Below are 22,045 nucleotides of genomic sequence, written 5' to 3'. Positions count from 1 at the left end.
GCTACTGAAGGTAATGGGGCCCTTTATATGTCCAACTTTGTCAACAACAAATTGTTGCTGTTTTTTGTGTTGAATATATGCTATATGGTAATTTATGGACTTAATGGGTATCTAAAGCCATTTGCACATAACAAAATATATATTTCATCAAAGTAATTGTTGAACTTATCTTATATTTTGGAAATGTACATCCAGGTTTTTTTTCCTTTAATTTTTTTGAGGGGTGGCCCAAGAGAGTTAAGCTATAGCTATACAGTAGCTTGTTTAGCTTATACGTAAATCCGGCACAGCCTATGGCATAAGATTTTGTGAGCCCCTCCATTAGATCCATGGACCCCTTGCCAAATAATCAACAATGCATTTGCAGACAGCTAGAGCTTCGTGTCTGTGCCACTATGAGACAGATCCACATTCAACAACGCCCTGTTCAGAGCACCACAGTGCTCATGGTTACTTCAACAGGCAAAGTCTCTCCCTTGTTCCTGCAGAGTGTCACTGGATATTCACCCAGGATCAACAGTGACATCCTGGGTTGTTATTCAAATTAACAAGCCTGTTGTGATTGATTGTTCTGGGAAAGAGCTCAGTGGGGGAGAGCTGCATCCTGGCTTGGGAGGAAAAGGAAAGCTCACAGCAATCAATTTGCAGCATTAGATTTTGCTGGGTTGCTAATAAGGCAGCAGTGTTGACCTCCTGGAAGTCAGCATCTGTTGCCAACCTTGCTTGGCTCGCTCGTTCGCTCCCTCGCATGGGGTGATGGTCAATTGCAGGTGGAGAACAAAGCCCCAGACTCAAAGATGTCACTTGCAACATCAAGACTACAGGACAGATTTCTAAAAGGTGCTTTTTCACACAGCACCCAGTTAAACTATGGGACTCACTCCTACAGGCAGCAGTGAGGACCACCAATCTGGATCAATTTAAAAGAGGATTAGGGAAATTCAGGGAAGACAAAGCTATTGATGGCTACTAACCATGATGGCTATGTTCTACACTGTCAGAGGTAGTATACCTCTGAGTACCAGTTGCAGATGGGCAGAATGCTGTTGTCCTGTCTGTAGGCTTCTCACGTGCATCTGGATGGCCACTGTAAGACCATGAGGCTGGACATATTGATCTTTGGCTTCAGCTAACAGGTTCCTCATATGTTCTTACATCCTCCAGCCCTTGGTAGAGGAGATGCTAGTTGTGCAAAAGTTGCAAAGTTACACATTTTTTTTGCTTATGGTTGAAGGGGACATTTTCTCCAGACTCAGAACCCCAGGAGGTCCAGTACTGAGCTGCAAGGAAGCCTGGGAGATAAATTTGTTTCAGTTCACATTTGAAGGCGGACTTACTTCACACTTTGCAAAATAATACTCAGAGCTAAACACAGCAGCCCTTTGAAATCCATACCGCTCAGAATTTTGCAGGGTGGCCTCCAGCCCAGCAATGCACAAAAACTGTGTATACCTGGGCAACGTTTCCATTGCATTGCATATATTTGTGAAAACAACACACACCAACGCATTATATTAGGAGCGATCTGTTTGCCAAAACGTGTGTATTGGGAGACATTTGCACTAAAATGCTGGTGAATTTCCACAAGAACTTTTTGCAATAAATAAATAAATCACAGAGTGATGTGGAAATCTGGAGAACAGAACTTAAGATGGAGAGACATTCAGAAAAACAACAACTGGCATATCCCTAGTTGCAAGTCTCCACTCTAGGGTCATTTAGGGGAGAAGGGTGAAATATAAATTAGATTAAAAAAATTAAAAATCCTCCCAAAGTACATAGAACAGGGTTGGGGAACCTGTGTTCCTCTAGGTATTTTTTTAGACTACAACTTCCATCAACCATGCTGGCTGTGGCTGACGGGAGTTCAAATCTAATAACGTCTCTATGGCCACAGGTTCCCCATCCTCAACTCAAGCTATTGGTTGGCTCTAAACTGTTGCTGAAGCCATGTGTTGCCCTGTATCCATCCTGGCCTTGCCACCAACCCCAACAGTGAGCTGTCCATGGTCCTGAACACCTGCAACCTAGCATGTGCCCCTTGCCTTTGCTTGGGCATTGCAGGCTGAAGCCTGGTACAGAAGATGACCGCTGTTGCCTCTTTCCTTATGTGGCCACTGCTGCCTTCCTCACTAGGCCAACAGTTGCCACTTTGTTAGAACTGCAGACAGGTGGGCCAAGACAGCTAAGAAAGACACAAGAGCAGCTGCTCCCATGCCAGCCACAGAGATGGGCATGGAAGGAAAAAGCCCCAAGGTGGCAACCATCCAACAGAAGTTGTGATCTGTGGCCAAAGAACTTGCCTTGTACCAACACAAAAACCACTTGTGCCACAGTAGCTTTCCAAGATTCACATCTACAGGTAACTATGAACTGTTACCAAGAAACTCAGTTCAGCTGGAACGCTGCATAAACCCACCTGGAATAATGTGTTCACTGGATTTGCTCTGAACCTCCAAGTAAAATGAGGCCCCCCAAGCCTCTCTATTTGGCCCTCAGGACCCTCCTCAGTCCACAGCCCCTCACCAGGGCATACTCCTCACCAACCCTACTTTGAGTACTCTTTGAGTGGCTTCTCCTGGCTGGAATGAGTCCTTAAACTCTGCTAATATCTCTCGCTTGTGTGGATGGAGGCTGTGTGAATGCATGTAGAAACCAGCCTACTATACAAAGGTCAACACTTCCATCCATTGCTCCACCTACTTTTGTATATGGCACTGCCCACCACTAGCATAGGCATCCTCCCGAAGTGGCCTAGAAGGGAATGTATCCCATCTCTGTTCTGAGCGATGATCATGGTGCAATTGCAAGGAATCAGAGAAAGCTGCAGCTATTCAAGCCAAGCATTGCCCAACGAGGGGCAACCCTAAGGGTTCCAGCCAGTCTTCCTTTCCATACTAGCTGTGCTACTCAGTATCTCCCCTGCTATAGCAGCATTGACATGAGTGCACACCTAATTAGTCTCCAGAATCTTTTTCCATATCCAATGGAAGCGTCCATCCCTATGCCTTTACGCAGATAGTAATTAATTTTCAGGAAATTACAATGGCACATCCTCCAGCAAGCATCTCCCCCTGGTAATTGAATGAAATCTAAATTTACATTTCCTAGGAAACATCTCCACCTTTCCCCACAAAGGACACGTCACCTGGCTGCACATTCTGGTTGGCCGGGAACCCCTCATAACATCCTTGCCATGCTCCAGCAGGAAAACGGTATTGTGATGCTCGCTGACAGCTCATTACCTGTGCCCTTTGTTGGTCAATGTCCTCTCTGCCCAGCCCTGTCCTGAACGAAATCATCCTTTGTGTTAGAGCGAACACCAGTCAGGAATCTTTCTTCCTTTAATTAGACACGTCTCTGTCTCTGCTTTGTTCGTTCCTTTGAGTAATGTACTTGCTGGGCTGCTCCCCGCCACCCTATTCCAAACATGTTCTGACCTCAGAGATGCCTGAAGGAGTCAGACCTCTTCTTCAGCTTAGCTAGATCCTTAGCCTTGCCTCCTCTCCCTGCCTTCCTGCTTCTGAGCTGTGTATATTATCTTCTCCAGATTAGACAGGACCTGTCAGGGACTGGGCAGAGGAGGAATGGTGAGGACTGCCTCCCCATCCTAACTCTTCTAGGGAGGAGGAAGAGGAAGACAGTATAGATTTACAACAGGGGTTTGAGGGAGGTCACACCTCAGAGGCAGATGAAGGGGAAAGCTGGGAAATCGTGGTAGAGCCAGAACACCCAGCTGATACATTGTCATTAGAAAGCATTCCAGACCCTCCATCTCCCAGAACCCGGCGAGCCTTAAAAGTAGGAGAGCAAAGAGCTCAAAGACAGAGGATGTGTAGAAGCACCCATAGAGGAGATGTTGAGGAAGTGGGAGAGACGGGGGCTGGAGATTCACTTGGGATAACACCATTATCCAAGATGCTGGGTTCTATAGCCTCTCTCTGTAAAGATTGAAATTAAAAAGGACTGTAAGAAACTTTTCCTTGTCTTTATACTTTCCTGGGCAACCAGCCGGGAGCCGCTGATGTCATCCTGACAGGACCCTTGAAGGAAGCACAAGCCAGGGTTACCCTAAAAGGAGGCCTTGGGGTGTTGCCAACTAAGTTTTGCTCAGAGTAGGTGCACCCAAGTTACTCATGTCCATTATTTTCAATTGGTTTCCTCTGAGCAAGACATAGTTGAATACAACCCAGTTCTGATGTTAATAATGGATGGTATTAAATGCTAGCCTTACACCCATTGATGTTAATGGGCATGACTTAGGTTCACTAACTTCAACAGGTTTAATCTAAGTAAGGTTTAGCTGAATACAGCCCAATGGTGATGATAATGATAGGCTATAGCCAACTAAGCTTTACTCAAAGTAGATCCATTGGATGATAGACCCAAGTAAGTCATGCCCATTATTTTCAACTAGCATTTCATGCAACCCTTTTTCTATTTCTGAACCGCTTGTGCCTGGAGAACGTTTTTCGGATGTTCATAGATAACAAGAGACAAGTGCCTTGTTTTCAGACACCTGGGCAGTTTTCCCCATCAAATAATTTGTGCCTGGCCTTTGCCAGTTATCCCAGACCCACAGGGAAACTCAGGAGGCCACTCCTCTTTATTCCCCCTTATTTGGAATGGGCAATTATTAGAATCTTCCTCCTCCTTCCTGCCTCTAACTTTCTCATTTCCCTAAACTCACTACCTCTGATCCCAAACCCATTATTTACATCGGCAAGCATTTCCTCTTGGTGTGTTAAGGCCTCTGCTGCATTTTGCCTGCTTCCCTAGTGCCCACCTTTAATCCACGTAACACATAATCCACATAATAATCTCTCTCTCTCTCTCTCTCTCTCTCTCTCTCTCTCTCTCTCTCTCTCTGCAACAGGAACTGTGTGAGCTTAGGACCCAAGCAATGTGGGTGTTGAGCAGCCTGTGTAATGTAAAACAACTATAACCATCTTGCTGTTTTATATTTCTCCACAAGTGCTTCAAGTTGCAAAGCCACTTCTACTTACGGACACCCACACACACGGTGGCCATTGTGACTAGTAGGGCAGAAGGCAGGGAGGTCAACAGTAGGGGACGCCAGAGCCAGCAACAGGCAGAGCCAAGCAATGCTAGTGTTGTCCCCATCCTCCTCCTCCTCCTCTTCCTCCTCCCTGCTGAGTTCTACAAGAGCAACTTAGGAGGAAGCTGACAGGCAACAGCACCCCCTGGATTGATTAAGGCAAGATTAAGACACCCTGGCTGAGGACAGACTGAGGCTGGTGGGTTAGACTGATTCATTAGCTCTGGCTCCACCTGCTGTTTGGACTCCACCTATTGCCTTTTACCTTACCAGACACAACGGGCACAAAGTGCTCCCGCAGATGCACTTAGTCCTCTGCAGCTAATGCATTTTAGTGGAAAGTGATTTCAGGAACAGCCTTCTAGAGTTTCTCGGCCCCAATTGCACCCATATATTTTTTTAGCCAAATATGTGTTGGCTGATTGTACATTGGTCAAATACTGGTGTCAAAAGCTGCAGAATTCCAGTGGGCAGACTGAAGAAGAAAACGGGGAAAGAGAGGCAGAGAGAACTATTCTTCCTGTCCGTTTAGAAATGGTCACCCAATTCTATTAGTTGTCCCTAAGTTCCAGGCAAACAAAAGTAAGCCCTTCTTCACGCAAGAGACATAATTAACTTACGGCATTAATTCTCACAAGATGTGCTACTGAGCACTAGCTTACATGGCTTTTGAAAAGGATTAGACAAGCACATGGGGGATAACCCTATTGACGCCTATTAGTTCAGATAACTTGAGGGAGGGAATTTCTAAGACATTCCCTGGTGGTGACTGAGTGGGATTTTAACCTCCCTGTCCCTAGTTGAATACTCTAACCACTGTTGAACCTAACAGAACTACTCTAACCAGCTCTCTCTTGGGGAGCAGAACACAATGGTGGCAAGAAAGGCTGAACATATAAATTTTGGTTTCTCACAGTTCCATAGTCTTCCAGTCTGAAGCTCGGTTCACTTTTCCGCATCCGCTTGTGAATCATTATTTTTTAAAATTCTTGTGAAAATTCACCAGCATTTTAGTATGAAGTTCTCCGAATATACAATGCTTCTTTGCATGTTTTCCTAATATACACATTTTTTGTATGTTATTTTCACCAACATAAGGATTTTCTTGCATCCTTTACCCATGCATATGCATTTTTATACATGGTACTTGTATATGCATTTTTGCAGAGTATATGCGTTTTTGCACATGGTGCTGCAAAATTCAGAGGAGTGTGAATTTCAAAGGCTGGCTGTGTCTTGATCCTTGTATTGTTTCAGAAATGTGCAGAATTTGGCAGGATCCTGTTTACATGCAAACTGAATCACATTTCCCTCCAGACCTGATAGGAAGTAACTATCCTGGGCATCATTCAATGTTCTAACTTTCACAGAAACGAAAGAGTGGCAGCAACTACGGAGCTACAGATTGTCTAACAAGATAAAGGACCAAGTCATTATGAGTGGTTATTTTTTCCGTTCCTAAATTGATCCCTTTAACTGATAATTGATCCTGCGCTTAGGGGAGGGCATATACTTTGGGAAGGGGAGAGCATAAGCCTTTGCTAACAAACTAATCAACCGAAAGGTATCCTTAGGACAACTTCCAATAGAAGACCGAACTTTGTGCAAACCATTGCAGGATGGGCCAAGAAGCCCAGTAAGGACTATGGAGGGAAGGAATTCAATTCAATCTTCATTTAAAAGTGGGCCTATCTAATTAGCATTTCCAAAACAATCTGCAAACTGAAGCACAGCTATCCTTTGAAATTCATACTTCTGCAAATTTTGCAACGTAGATCTCCAGCCAAATAAACTTGGAAAAAAATACATACATTAGGATACATGGTGCATAAACCAAAGAAAATAATGTTCAAAAATGCATTATATTAAAGGAAAATCCTTTGCAAAAATGTAGAGGGAAACTCATCCAAAGATGTCTATATTGGGGAAAATCGCAGCGACAAAAAATGCTGGTGAATTTTCATGAGGACATTTCAAAACAAGTTTGCAAACTGATGTGGAAATGTGGGGAATGGAACAAAACTGGAAAAATAAGTAGCTGACAAAAATCGAAATGGAGAGAGTCACCCATCTCTAGCAATCTTACACCTACTTATTTGAGAGTGACTCCCAATGCATTGAGGACTTACTTGGCAGTAAAGTGGAGAGGATCACTTGTAACAAACTTTACTTTGACTTTTGAAGGGAAGATCTGGCTTGGTCAGATGGCATCATAATCACTGTGCCAATCCTAATGGTGCCAGAGGGATATTTGTGTTCTTAAGGCAATCTGTTTGCCTTGTCGGGGCATCGCACTGAAACAACATCAACACCCACTTCCTTCCACAAAGGCTTTGGCACAACACCTTAATCTCCATCCCTATCCTGTAACCAAGTGAATGATGCATTAGCTAAAATAAATGCATACTCCTTTAACGTTTTGACGGCCGCCTCCATTTCCATCTCCCGCCCCCTTCCCTGCCTTGCTTTCCTCATGTCAAATTTCAAATTGTAAGCTTCTTGGGGCAGAGGCCTACCCTCTTGTACTTTGCAAAATGTTGTGCACAGTGGTAGTGCTATTACGAAGAATAGGCAACATTGAGGAGTCTCCATGCTTTGATTTTAACCTTGCTTTGTTAAATTCCCACTCAAATCCCACTCAATTATTTGTCTCCGGCTGGAATCCTGCCAAGGGGATAATTGTTTTAATGTACTTTATAATGGTCCAGTCCAGTCTCTCAGTCTCTCCCCCCCCCCCATAGAAATAGCTAACCACAGCAACAACAACAAAAAACCACGACAATAATTCCCATCTATTCACACACATTGTATTGTGTAGATCCAGACAGTCTTCTTTGCCAGAGAGAAAAGTTAAAAAGAGATAAACCATGCCTGAAAAATCAAAGTGCCTGAAATCAAGTCAAACATTGTTAAGTCCCAAAAATAGAGGGTGGGGGAAGGGGAAATCAAACAAAAACACCCGTCGCCATGGGGAGGAATAAGAAGTGATTGCTACATCCTGAATTGTCACTGATCGACTGTTGATCTCCAACAGGGGAACACAACAAGGTTAACAAACTCACATTTCCTCATCTTTTGAACACAGGGCATTGCCCGTGTGCAGCTGCAACAGCATAGCAGCTTCTGTTCTGCCCCACACACCCCGGGTTGGCTGGGGGGGGGGTGTTCCTCCAATCACTCTTGCAAATCAAAATCAATCCAACCACTGCAACGGTCCTAGCTTTTGAGTTTTGCAGGCAAGGAGATGAGCCTCATACACGACTCCTCCAGCTCTTCGTCAGCACGACGTCCTGCAGACACCTTGCCAAACTCCATCTCAAGTTGGGCATTACAACTCTCAGCGGCAGATTAGTCCTCTCCTGCCTCCACAGGGTCTCCCTCGAGTACATCTTTTGTCACCACCGGGTCTCCTGCTCCTGTCCAGAGCTGCGCGCACCTCCGATCAGCAGAGCAACCGAGACACAAACGTTCATCATCGCCCACAAGCTGACACATCCCAACAATGGCCACACAAAGCGAGCGCTTAGCGGCTTGGCAGAGCCCTCGATGGAACGCTGCTGTTCCGATGCCAAAGGCTTGCTCTTGCTTCTTGCACTTCTCCTCCCCCCCCCCCCGTGTTCAAAGAGACGGAAACACAACATACAAAAGAGATAGCACATAGAGGAATTACCTTTTCTCTTTATTTTGCTTTCGGGACTTGTGTAACAACCCTATGAGGACAACAGCTGCTCGGATTCCTGCTCGTTTTGCGTGCATCCTACCAGGAGATTGTGACATAGTTAAAGTGACACTTCTGCAGGCAGGTGGTGCTGCCGATGTCGCCAGCTGCAGGCAGGAGACCTGCTTTTAAAAAGTGCACACCTCCCTCCCTCCCTTTCTCGCACACAGGCTCATTCCCCCCCCCCTCTCCTTTTCTGCTTTTGCTGTGACTGCAGCCGGATAGGTAAGTCCGTTCCCGGAATCAGGTGACTTCTTCCCACTCGGACGACCTTCAAGTCACCTGGAGCCTGCCTGCTCTTTTTTGCTAGCCAAGCCCCTCTTCTGAGCTCTGCTTGCATGCAGGGGGGTTGCCGAACTGCCAAGCCAGAGGAGCAGAGGTGGCATTCCCCAGTCAATTAAATCGCTTTCAACCATACCCAGCTGCACATGCGGCCGCCGGCTTTCTGCCAATCTGTCACGCCTGCGCTCACAAGCCGTCAGCGTCAGCTCCCGGCTCGGCCCCGAAAGGAGAAGGGAAGTTGAGGGCTCGCTTCAGAGCATTCTTGTGGCTTTGTTTTGTGCTTTGCTATTTTTTGTTTTTGCAATGTTCACTATGGTCGTTTGGAAAAAGCACTCCATCAAGGCAAGCAGGTGCAGAAGTTTAAGAGGGACAGGTTCTCCTTGTCTTTGGGCTGCCAGGAGAAAGATCTACAAGCCAAAATGACAGGACCACTTGCCACTGGGAGACAGACACGTCTTTGCTCTTTTAACATTGCTCCGCAGAAGATTTTCTCCAAATCCATGTGCATTTTTATACATCCATATAAAAGGGGAAGAGGGTGACGCTTCTGTGATTTGATGTTGCGGAAACGAAAGCTTTCTGTGAGGTGGGTATGATTAATTGCTTGGGCGGGGTTTGTGTGCGTGGTTTGGGGATGCATTTTTCTCTACAACAAATTGTTTCCCTTGCTTAGGGAAAATGGGTTATTCGGAGGATCATGTTTCGTATTGCAATTGTCAGCGTAACTGCAGCAGCTGCAATGAAAAAATGCTTCCAACCCCCAACCTTTACTGGATGTCATTTACTGATTGCTGTTAGAGATTAGAAACATTTTAAGAGTATTAAAATGAAAGCAGCTTGATTTGGAACTGTCTGGCGGCTGCACTGCATGGGAAAGAGATCACTTCATCTGTGCATGCTGGAGGATGAGTGGAAACTGCCTGGATAGCCTGAGATCAGGCGCAGCAAACTTGGAAGTTGAGGGGCGCCTTGTTCCAAAAAGTTTTCGCAGCGATGACCCACGCACGCTGAGTTCACAAAATCAGAATGAGAGCAATGAAGATCCAGAAAGCAATGTGGCCTTGCTCTCACTCTCAGTTGACTTTGTGACATCGTCAAGTAAATAAAGCTGATTGGCTACAGTGTAGCAATGTCATCACATTAGCCAAGTGATCCCGCGGGGGTCACCCATGTGACAATACACAGGAAGGAAAATATTGGTTCTTTTTCAAACAAGGAGGGGGGCACTGAACTAGCACCTGACTGGAGAAGCAATGGTGCAAACAAAGTTAAAGAGGCCGCAAACAGGGTCCTGGATCCAATCTCTGACGTTGTCAGGTAGGGATGGAAAAGACAGCTGTCCGAAAATCAGGAGAGATTATACCAGTCAGTGCCCAGGCCGGCCCATACAAGAGACAAGGTGAGGCAACTCTGTCTCTGATGTAGATCTTCCCTGACCCTTTCTTCCCTGGCAAGGAGGAAGGGCGCCATTTGGGGGCCTGCCTCAGGTGCCAAATGTATTGTACTTGGTCAGTGCAGAAATCTCTTAGCCAAGTGGAGCCAATGGCTTGGTCTAAGGCAATCAGTGGAGGCTACTCCATTAGGGCGCTGCCTCACCAACCTCTCAAGCCAGCCCTTTATTTGCCTGTCTCCTTAATCACAGACTAAGGAGTGGCCCTGCCTATCAGCACTGTCCTCAAGGTGGAGGATGAGGACAAAGCCATAGCTACTTGGCTCTGCCTTTCACTGGCTCTGGCGCCACCTACTGTTGGTCTTCCTGCCTTCCACCCTAGCAGTTCCAGCGGTCACCAATCGCTTGCTGGGTGCAGTTCCTGCAAAGCAAACAGCATCCCTACACAGAGACCCCTGACACACTCCAACCCAAGAGCCTGTTCATTTTTGCTCCTATAGAGAAGGGTAGGCTGTAGTACACGATGAGCTGCAGGCTACATACAGGAATGAATGTTGCCAGGGACAGAAACTATACAGCACATCTTGCTTCCATCCCCCTCTCCCGGCGCCAAACAAAATGCTTCCCACACTTCCTGTTCGGTGCTAAAACACAGAATCGGGAACGTGGGCTGCAACCTTCTGGCCCATGTTGCTTTTGAGGATCAAGGTAAAAGCACAGACATTTGAAGAACCAGAAGGAACATTTCTCCCCTGCTCATGACTGGCGAATCTATAGTGATCTTATTGATCACATTGCTGGTTTGAGAGGTCAATGTGTTTGTAGATTTATATTGCATTATGATGCTGCATTAAATTTTTAAAAATCCTGTATCAGCTTTTTTATGGTGTGTATTTTATTATTATTATTATTTATTGAATTTATATATTGCCCTATACCTGGGGGTCTCGGGGCAGTATTGTGTATGTTATTATAATAATATTATATTATTCATATTATTATTATTGTGATGCAATGGGGGAGAAGTGATCGCTGGTGTTGAGTTCATCAGGGGTAGGGGAAACCTTTTTCATCCTGAGGGCCATATTCTGATCTAGGCAAGCTTCCAAGGGCCACATCCCAGTATTGGGTGGGGCCAGGGGCTAAAGCGGTTGCAGCAACAAATTTTAAAGCCATCCAAGTTAGCCATCACTGCCTCTTGTGGGAGTGAGTTCCATAGTTTAACTGCACACATTTCCATTAGTGTTCTGGCTTGCATATTGGATAACAGTGTTTCGCTTCACATATTGGTTCAAGAAGTGCAAGTTAGGTGGTTTCTCACCCAAATTCAACTTCTCTCACATTCTTAGGAGGGCTTCTTGAGAGCCCTCAGCTGTGACACAATTTGACTTTCAAGATTTGGTTGCCATGGAGATCAAACATGCCCAGACGCCACCAACACCCTAATCATTTCACCCATCCACTTACCCAGACAAGCCAGTGAGACAAACATTAACCCCACAATGTCTGGGTTATGAAATTTAGGTGCTTAGAGAAAGCAGGGGGGGGAGGGCAGCAATACACACAGAAACAAGGTGTGAAACTTCTCCCTGATTCACACGTGTGTGAATATCTGGCTAAAGGTGGCTTAGAATGCTGATTGACAGGCACTGGAAAAAAGACACCCACTGCCATCGTCTTGCTGTGTTGGATCTGCCAGAGGTTCAGGATTCCTCAAGAGGCGATTAGGGGTGAGGGGAAAACGAGTTTCAGTTCGTATGTAGAGGCAAACCTACCAAGTTCACAAAAGAACACACGGACCTTAGCCTGGAGAAGAGGAGACTGAGAGGAGATACGCTAGCCACCTTCCAGTATCTCAAGGGCTTTCACATGGAAGATGGAGGAAGCTTGGTTTGGTTTTTTCCTGCTCGGGATGGTAGGACTCGAACCCATGGCTTCAACTTACAAGAAAGGAGATTCTGACTAACATCAGGAAGAACTTTTTGAGAGCAAGAGCTGCTCGACATTGGAACCATCTCCCTCAGAAGGTTGTGGACTCTCCTTCCTTGGAGGTTTTTAAGCAGAGGTTGGGTGGTCATCTGTCATGGATGCTCTAGCTGAGATTCCTGCATTGCAAGGGGGTTGGACTAGATGACCCTTGAGGTGCCTCTTCCAAGTCTATTATTCTATGAACCAAAGCACAGCTGCCCTTTGGAATCCACACGTCTCTAAAGTCTGCTCTCTAGCCAAGTAAAGCTTACATAAATGTGCCCAGGAAGAGTGCTAGTGTTCTTGGGTCCTGCTTGTGTGCTTCCTACCAAGCATTTGGCCAGCTATTGTGAGAACAGGATGCTGGAGGAAATGGGCTATTGGCCAGATCCTGCAGCCAGTATCTTCTGATGTTTGCTCTCTCTGCTCCGCTCATTCATTCCTGGGCAGCTTACAGCTGTGGTCCTGGGCTACCTCGTGTTAATCATTTACAAGAAACAGAGTGCTGTCTAGCAAAGTCCACAATCTGTTTTAGATATCAAGCACAATGTTAAAAAAAAAAGAACAAAATCTGGATAACAGAGAGGTACAAGTCCCTGATCACTGGGGGTGGGGTGGGGGTGTTAAAGGGGCCTGATGGGCAACAAAAGGATGACTTTCACTGCTCGCTTCTGTCAGATACAGTGGTACCTTGGGTTAAGTACTTAATTCGTTCCGGAGGTCCATTCTTAACCTGAAACTGTTCTTAACCTGAAGCACCACTTTAGCTAATGGGGCCTCCTGCTGCCACCGTGCCGCCGGAGCCCGATTTCTGTTCTCATCCTGAAGCAAAGTTCTTAACCCGAGGTACTATTTCTGGGTTAGCGGAGTCTGTAACCTGAAGCGTCTGTAACCTGAAGCATATGTAACCCGAGGTACCACTGTACATCCAACCAACTGTTCAAGGGCACTTCTTCTCTGTGGAAATGTGACCCTCGGAATCAATGAAGCCCAAACTGATTTGTCTGAGTAACTGTGGGATGCACCTGACTACCTCCCGGCAGATGTAGTTTATGGGTCCGATTTTTCAGAGGCATTCAGGGCAAAGAAGCGAAATGACTTCGTCCTTTCTGCCTCTGAAAGGGCACCACCACCCATTTGTACCAATGCCCTTTCGATGGTGCCCTTTCCTAACTCACGGAGAGAAACCAGAGCCTGTCCTGGCCCCCCATTGGTGGACGTGTTCCTTGGCCTCACTTGCTTTCTGCCAAAGGATTTTAAGGCATAGGTTCCTACGGCACGCAATTCAGATTACAGTCTGTCAGTGGTTGTGGCAACGGTAAAGCTATGTTTGACGTGCCCCCTGGGCTCTCATCTTGAAAAGCAGGGAAGATGTAGTCATCCACATGGTTGGCACTCCAAGCCAAGGGACTTGGCAAGCAAACAGGCACCCCCATCCAGTAGGCTGGGTTTTCTGAGTCTGTTCTTACTGTCACAGTCATCTCTTGCACCCTTGTTGACAAAGGTAGAGTCAAAGGGGACAACTCATGGTCAGATCTCACTGTAGATGGGATGGGGTTCTTGGGATGTGGGAAGCAGCTCTGGCACCACTGAGGTGTCTGATGACCTGGTAGTTTGTTCAGCCCCTCCCTAGGGTCCAAGTCAACAGCCACTAGCCTACTATGTTCCTCCCCAGAGTCTCATTCTGACAGTGCCCAGAGAGCCAGTGTGGTGTAGTGGTTAAGAGCGATAGACTCGTAATCTGGTGAACCGGGTTCGCGTCTCCACTCCTCCACATGCATCTGCTGGGAGAAGGTCTAGTCACACTTCTCTGAAGTCTCTCAGCCTCACTCACCTCACAGAGTGTTTGTTGTGGGGGAGGAAGGGAAAGGAGATTGTTAGCTGCTTTGAGACTCCTTAGGGTAGTGATAAAGCAGGATATCAAATCCAAACTCTTCTTCTCCTTCTTCTTCTTCTTCCTCCCTCAGACCAGTCCTGTCAAGATGTCTCCACAGGGCTCAAGATGCAGTCATTGCCAGAGAATGCAATAAATTCCTAGAACCGTAGAATTGATTGTAGGATTGGAAGGGACCCTGATGGTAATCTAATGTAACTCCCTATGCAATCTCTAGGCCAGGCATGTCTAACCAGTCAATCACAATCTACTGGTCAACCGCAGGGTGTCCCTGGTCATTCCTGATCGATTGTGGGTTCCTGATTGATCCCCCAAACACACACACACACACACAACTTTGGCTCATCCTCCCTCCAAAAAGCTCAACAATTCCAGTCAATCCTCCCCCCCCCCCCCAAAAAAGCTGAACAACTCTGGTTAATTCAACGGGTAGATCACTGCCAGATTATTTGTGCTGGGAGTAGATCGGAGTCTCTTGGAAGCTGGACGTGCCTGCTCTAGGCTAATGATAGCATATGGAGAGCCCTGCCTGATCAGACTAAAGGTCCAGCATCCTGTTTTTGCACAGTGACCAATCAGGAGACTCCATGAGGCACTGGAGCAGAGAGTGAAGGGAACTGCCCTCCCCTGCTGTCATTCCCCAACAACTGGTATTCAGAGGTGGACTGCCTCCAAAAATGAAATGCCCTGCTCAAAACTCTGATGTTTAAGAACCTCTGAGTCCTAGAGGACCAGATCACGAGGCCCATCTAGACCACATGTTGAGGAAACCTCACCAGCCAAGGAGCCAGATCCCTATTTCCCCACCTCTGGAGGGCCAAATTTGACAGGTGAGTGGAGCAACTCACCTATCAATCCCCTGATGTCACCATGACACAATAACACTGCCCTTTAAAGTCCTGGGTGTCCAGATTTCAAAGCACAGAATGGGGCTGTTTGGAAGCCCCTACCCAAGCAGCCTCACGCTGCTCTTTAAACCTCCAGGTTTCAAAGGTTGAAAGAGTAGCATGGAGGCTGTTTACAATTGAAATGCAATTCTCCTTCACATTTTGCACTTTTCTGAATTTTTCATTGAGGTTCCCGGGCAAAGTAATGTGCTGAAAAGAAGGCATAAACTAGGGTGAAAAGCTCCAAATGTCTGGTTTGACCCTTAAGGCTGATTCTGATGCTACATTAATGTCACATTTGCCAGGCGCTGCATCACTCACACTTCCTGCAGCTCTGCTAAAACTGTATTTTCCACATTGCCAGTTTGTAGATCTCAGCTGAGAGAAAATCCATGACCTGAAATAAACTCCAGAGCAAAGGGATCTGGTCATAAGCTAGACCTCTCTGAGTCCACAGTTCATATGCGCTGGTTATGACCTTTTAAACCTCTCTTTATTTTGGGACCACAATATGTCCACACACACACACAACTACAGGTAGGACAATACTATTTAGAAATGGTAATATTTCATCAGGCTGAAACTGAGCACCTTCCATTTGGTGCATGTTGCTGTCCCATGTGGTGAGTTAAAAGAATAGCAGCTTGGAACATCTTCATGGCAGTGAAACATGCTCTGGGTTGGCTGTATCCAGCCCAAGCCTGGTCATTATTCCCTCTTGTGAAGGAAAGGGTATAGAAGACTTCCTGTTTGGGATGCGGTCTTTCCTGAGAGGAAGATCTTCCTGCCTCTGGTGTTTCTTTGTGCATCACTCGGATCTGACTCTGGGCTGGTCCCTTGGCCCTGAATCCCTAGCTCAGTTCCTAGATCCCAGCTCACCTCTGCGGGACACCTACAGATTAGCATTGTCAAGCTGCACACTCCTAAAGGCAGCAAGGTATATGACACCTGAGATGTAACCACTGTCATCCAGAATTTCCACTTTCCTGGGGCTCCAGAGATATGGCATTTGCTGCATGGCCTGGCCATGGGCTGGTCACCTCAGGGCCCATTGTCTTTTCCCCATAAAGCCGTACGTGGGATTCTCAGCGCCTCCCCCTCCTGCAACGTGGGACATTGGCCGATGGCTGTCTGAATTAGCCAGTCAGGGGACTGCACAGGGCAGGGATGTGATGCTTTAAAAGGAAAGCTGCACCCAGGGGTCCCCACTCTTAGGAAATCATTACTGAATTCACCACCCACCCAGTCTGTAAGTGCCCTGCCTGGAGGTGAGTGTACAGGGTAGTGTGAGGAACTTGTTATGGTTCATTTGGTCGCCATATTTGGGGCCAGGGAGCAATTTGTTTCTTGTAGGCAAATTAGCTAGGTCTACAGTTTTCGCCTGCCTAATAGAAAATGTCACAACTTTTGGCAGAAAAGCCATTGGGTTGGATCCTTAACTGAGCAGGTACCCCATTAAAAGGGTCCAGGAACAGGTTTTGTCTGGGAGCCCACACAGGAGCCAATGGACCACCTTGGGAGGAAGAGCTGTCTAGCCTTTGTTCTTCCCCATTCAACCATGTGAACTCTATCAATAAGGAGGTCTAAGCTGGATGCTCCAAGCTTAGACTGTGTGGCTTAAGCAAGCCATCTTTGTGTTTCTATAAAAATAATTTAGAAACCCTCATCACATTGGAACCTACGTTTTACTGCCTGTGTTTTCTTACTGCTGTATGGAAAAGCACATGAATCTGACCTTTGAACCGTTTGTAAGTAAAGCATTTTTAACTTACCAAACATGTAGGCTCTTTCTATGCAAAAGAAAGTGGGGCACTTTGGAAGCAACTTAGAAGGGCATATTTTAAAGGTATTACAACCTATATTTCTATACTTTACATTTGTGATTTTAAATCTCTGCTGGGGTTCTCTCATCAAAGAGTAGGTCCAGGGAATTCTTCTTTTTATAACACCTAAGTATTTTTTCCTTCAGCCAAATACAAAATATACCAACAGAACCTACCTAATTCGCACTTCCTGAAAAAATACACAAATCAAAAAACAGCCATCGTTCAAAACTCACACTGCTCTGAATATTGCAAGGCAGTTCTCCAGTCAAGTAATATATAAACAATGCATAGAAGAGGTTAACCTGTTCATAAAAATGCATATGTTAGCGAAAGTAACATACAGAAAGCATTATACTAAGCTAAATTGCTTGCAAACATGTGTGTTAAATGAAATCTGTACTAAACTGCTGGTGAATTTTCAAGATGAGTTTTCTTAATATATAAGAAAATTGTAAGGATGTCATCATGCTGCTTTTCACCAGATGGATCAGGCCATCTAGTCAGCCTCCTGTTCTCACAGTGGTCAACCAGATGCAAAGACCATAAGCAACAGTATTCTCTCCTCCTGCAGTTTCCAGCAACTGGCATTTAGTGGCATACTGCATCTAATAGAAGAGGAAAAGCATTGCCACTGTGGCTAGCAACTATTGATAGCCTTATCAGTCAGTCTAATCCTCTTTTAAAGCCATGCTGTTTGGGGGGCCACCACTACCTCTTGTGGGAGCAAATTCCATGTTGGACCAGGAAAGATAAATTGTCCCTTCCTACATTCGAATAAAGCTCATGCTGGGGGGATTGGAAGTCCCAGCAGCAGCCAAAAATATGCCAGGAAACTGCAAGTTCAAACTACTGGTATGTGAACACACACTTCAGTTTGCATGACCTTTAGGAAATAGAGTTCCATTAGCTATGCAAAGGGGGGAAGTCTATTAAAATTCCTTGACATTTATTCTTCAAAGAAGGGAGCTTTGCTGCTAGATAGAGAGTATAATTTCAGAAGGACAAAAAGGTCCTACACACACACACAGTCAATTAGACGCCACGGTGAATATATCATTTGGGTACTCCAACGGTGGCCTATTCGTCAAGACTCCTAGTTGCCACTTTTTCTAAGAAAATGAGAAATCTAGAAATGCCAACTGGTGGCAAGGTGACAGCAAACTTTGACCCTAGTTCACGAACCTCGGTTATATCAAGAGATGGGTTCAAACACATTCACATTATTAGAAAGGGTCAGTGGTAAAAACAGAAACCGCTCGGATGTATGCCTTCTAACTGTCAAGGCCAATTAAAACGCAGATCCCATTTGAAAATATCTTTGTTTAAACTGATATCACTGCAGAATTCCTGTATGCTTTGCAAGTCTACTCTGGTCTTTGGCTGCTCCATTTTTATGGCAGGCTATTTGGATGGTCCATTTTGCAAATCCATATAGCAACTGGTTCTGGAAAAGTGTCCATCTGTATACACACAGAATTCTTAGGAACTGGCTCTATACAAATAGAATCATGATTTAAGGCAGCACTGTTGATATTATAAATTCAGGGCCAGAGTTAGGGGTCAGAATTGTTGGGCACCTTGCTGTCAGTCCAAAATGCCAGCTGTAAGAATCATAGAATTGTAGAATGGTAAGGGACCCTGCGGGGTTCTACCATTGTAGAATGGTAAGGGACGCGGGTGGGTTAAACCACAGAGCCTAGGACTTGCCAATCAGAATGTCAGCGGTTCGAATCCCCACGACGGGGTGAGCTCCCGTTGCTCAGTCCCTGCTCCTGCCAACCTAGCGGTTCGAAAGCACGTCAAAGTGCAAGTAGATAAATAGGTACTGCTCCGGCGGGAAGGTAAACGGGGTTTCCATGCGCTGCTCTGGTTCGCCAGAAGCGGCTTAGTCATGCTGGCCACATGACCCGGAAGCTGTACGCCGGCTCCCTTGGCCAATAAAGTGAGATGAGCACCGCAACCCCAGAGTCGGTCACGACTGGACCTAATGGTCAGGGGTCCCTTTACCTTTACCATAAGGGACCCTGCAGATCATCTAGTCCAGGAATGTGCAGCTGCACACCTTGGGATTGAACCTGCAACCTTGGGATTACCAGCACCATGCTGTAACGAACTGAGCTCCATGTTGAACATGGAAAGATGCCTTTAACTGAGCCAGATCCTTGGTCCGCCCAGCTCAGTATTGTCTTCATCGATGGGCACTGTCACTCTGGAGTTTCATACAGGGAGTCTCTCCCAGTCCTGCCTGGAGATGGGGGCAGAGAAAGGGAAGGTGCGGTGGGGGTGGTCCACCCCGGGTGTCACCACTGAGGGGGGTGACAAAAAGCCAGGCGCACTCACCGCAGGGCCTGCAGCATGCCCGAGCCATGCGTCTTTCCTGGGAGTGACACAGTGGCTTCAGCATCCGCAGGCTCCATGCTGCCCCAAATGGTCCGCCCACTGCCTCCCCCCCTCCCCAGCTATAGGGTGGCTGAGTGGGAGGAAGCAGACAGACTCCTCGGAGGCCCTGTGGAGTTTCCTGCCCTGGCTCGCCCCACCTTGTGGGTGACTGGCCCCGCCCCTGGGCACAGGGCATGCACGCTGCCCAGGCGTCCAATCAGCTTGCTCCACCGCTGCCTGGAGATGCCACTAGGAACCTGGGACCATCTGCATATGAAGGAGGTCCTCTGAAGCTGAGCTATGGTCTCTTTTTGCAAAGGGAGTCTGGGAAATTGCTTTGGGCCTAGTCCGGGCAGCTGTTTGGCCCTCCGGTTGTTTTGGGACTACAGTTCCCATCATCCCTGACCACTGGTCCTGTTAGCTAGGGGTGATGGGAGTTGCAGTCCCAAAACAGCTAAAAAGCTAAGTTTGGCCATGCCTGGACTAGTCAAACCAATGGAGCATCTAGCTTAGTACTAGCTCTCCAGGGCTCTCAGCCCTCCTTGGAGATGCTAGGCACTGAATCTGGAGCCTTCTGAATGCAGTGCAGATGCTTGCGCACTGAGCTACAGCCAGTCAGTGTGTAGACAGTGGTGAGCTAGATGGACCAATGGTCTGGCCTGCTATAAGACAAGCTACCGTATTTTTTGCTCTATAAGACTCACTTTTTCCCTCCTAAAAAGTAAAGGGAAATGTGTGTGCGTCTTATGGAGCGAATGCAGGCTGCGCAGCTATCCCAGAAGCCAGAACAGCAAGAGGGATTGCTGCTTTCACTGCACAGCGATCCCTCTTGCTGTTCTGGCTTCTGAGATTCAGAATTTTTTTTCTTGTTTTCCTCCTCCAAAAACTAGGTGCGTCTTGTGGTCTGGTGCATCTTATAGAGCGAAAAATACAGTATATGGTTCTATGTTTCAAAGCTGCTTGCGACATCCTTTTCTTTTCTTCTTTTTAGTCTCTGACTTTGTACACCTCCCTGAGAACTTGCCTGAACCTGGGCAAAGTGAAAACTGCAAAAATACACCAAATATATATATATAATCTCAAACTTTAAAAAAGAAATCAGGTGTCACCATCAATGGACTCAACCTTTTCCCTTCTGCTAGCTAATTATTAACAACGGTATATGTCAAGCCATTCTTGTATTTAGCCATTAACTAAATAATTTGTGTTCCTACAATGCTCTGAGAAAAGGGAACATGCTTTTCCAGGAAGACAAAGGCCTGCTAAATAAATCTTAAGGTATCTAATATAAGAACTGCCTGTAAACATTTAGACAAGACTGGGCCACAATCTGCCCTTGCAAACTACTTGACTTTGCAGAGCCCATTCAGAGTGAGGGCAGCACTTTTTTGTTATTACTCTAAATAGGAGGATATTTTTGCCCCATTTCATAGCTCCACCATTCCCCCCCACACACACACAAAATTGCAAAAAGCAGAGAATACCATAGATTTCACCTGTCCCTTCAATTCTGCTCAGCCCTAATTGATATTTTGAGCATTTTCTGACCTTGGCTGCAAATTGGGACCTCGTTTGGAAATGATGCAGATTCCAAGAGCTCAGCGTTAAATGGAAATAAATTCACCGAGTGGAGGAAATAAGACATTGTGATACAGACGTTCTGCTCCATTTTGCCAGTGAATTGGGTGATTTAAACATACTCATTTTGCCGTTAAAGACAGTAGAATGTTAGGCCTGATAGTTTTCTGAGAAGGAACTATTATGCCCAATAATTTATTTAGTCTCCATTCTTACATAGATTTGCTATACACAGAAGTAATATGCTTTCTAAAATGAATGCTGAGATGTCGACTCATGCAATAAATTTGGGCCCCATCTGCACTGTTACACGTAAAGCAGTATCATTCCACCTTAAACAGCCATGTTGTTGTTGTTGTTTAGTCGTGTCTGACTCTTCGTGACCCCATGGACCAGAGCACGCCAGGCACTCCTGTCTACCACTGCCTCCCGCAGTTTGGTCAAACTCATGCTGGTAGCTTCGAGAACACTATCCAACCATCTTGTCCTCTGTCGTCCCCTTCTCCTTGTGCCCGCAATCTTTCCCAACATCAGGGTCTTTTCCAGGGAGTCTTCTCTTCTCATGAGGTGGCCAAAGTTTTGGAGCCTCAGCTTCAGGATCTGTCCTTCCAGTGAGCACTCAGGGCTGATTTCCTTTAGAATGGATAAGTTTGATCTTCTTGCAGTCCATGGGACTCTCAAGAGGCTCCTCCAGCACCATTATTCAAAAGCATCAATTCTTTGGCGATCAGCCGTCTTTATGGTCCAACTCTCACTTCCATACATCACTACTGGGAAAACCATAGCTTTAACTACACGGACCTTTGTTGGCAAGGTGATATCTCTGTAGCTTCTTGCAAATAATCCTGGGGACTGTGGTTTGTTAAGGAGACCTTTATTAATTCACAGAGCTTCAGCTCCCAGAGTTCCCTGGGAAGAGGGGTAGATTGTTAAACCACTTTATATGTATTGAACGGATGGGGCCTTTGCCAAGCCAAAATCCCCCACCCAACTTTGCCACACTTTTCACTGGCTCCAGGGATGGCCCCCTTTTCAGTATTCCCCCCCCCAAAAAAAAGGTTCAC

General features: G+C 46.2%; 1 protein-coding gene across 13 annotated transcripts in view; it reads right to left on the bottom strand.

Annotated features, from left to right (window-relative positions):
• RAP1GAP2 (RAP1 GTPase activating protein 2) overlaps nt 1-22,045 on the bottom strand; it is a 186,897-nt gene that overhangs the window by 92,702 nt on the left and 72,150 nt on the right. For 2 of the 13 annotated variants that reach the window (XR_014541920.1, XM_083587619.1), the window contains exon 1: nt 8,122-8,551. The exons of 8 other annotated variants lie outside the window; for them this stretch is intronic. Coding sequence is in view for 2 of the 5 variants with exons in the window: in XM_083587619.1 (XP_083443745.1) it covers nt 8,122-8,174 (53 nt within the window). In the remaining 3 variants the exon portion in view is untranslated. Of the gene's footprint in view, nt 1-8,121; nt 8,552-8,729; nt 9,770-22,045 lie in introns of those variants that run through there. 3 more of the 13 variants (XR_014541919.1, XM_083587617.1, XM_083587614.1) reach the window with 3 other exon arrangements.

Source organism: Podarcis filfolensis, assembly GCF_964270895.1.
Source record: "Podarcis filfolensis genome assembly, chromosome: 15".
NCBI lineage: Eukaryota > Metazoa > Chordata > Lepidosauria > Squamata > Lacertidae > Podarcis > Podarcis filfolensis.
The sequence above is the reverse complement of the archived record's forward strand: the minus strand, read 5'-3'. Positions and strand labels throughout refer to the sequence as shown.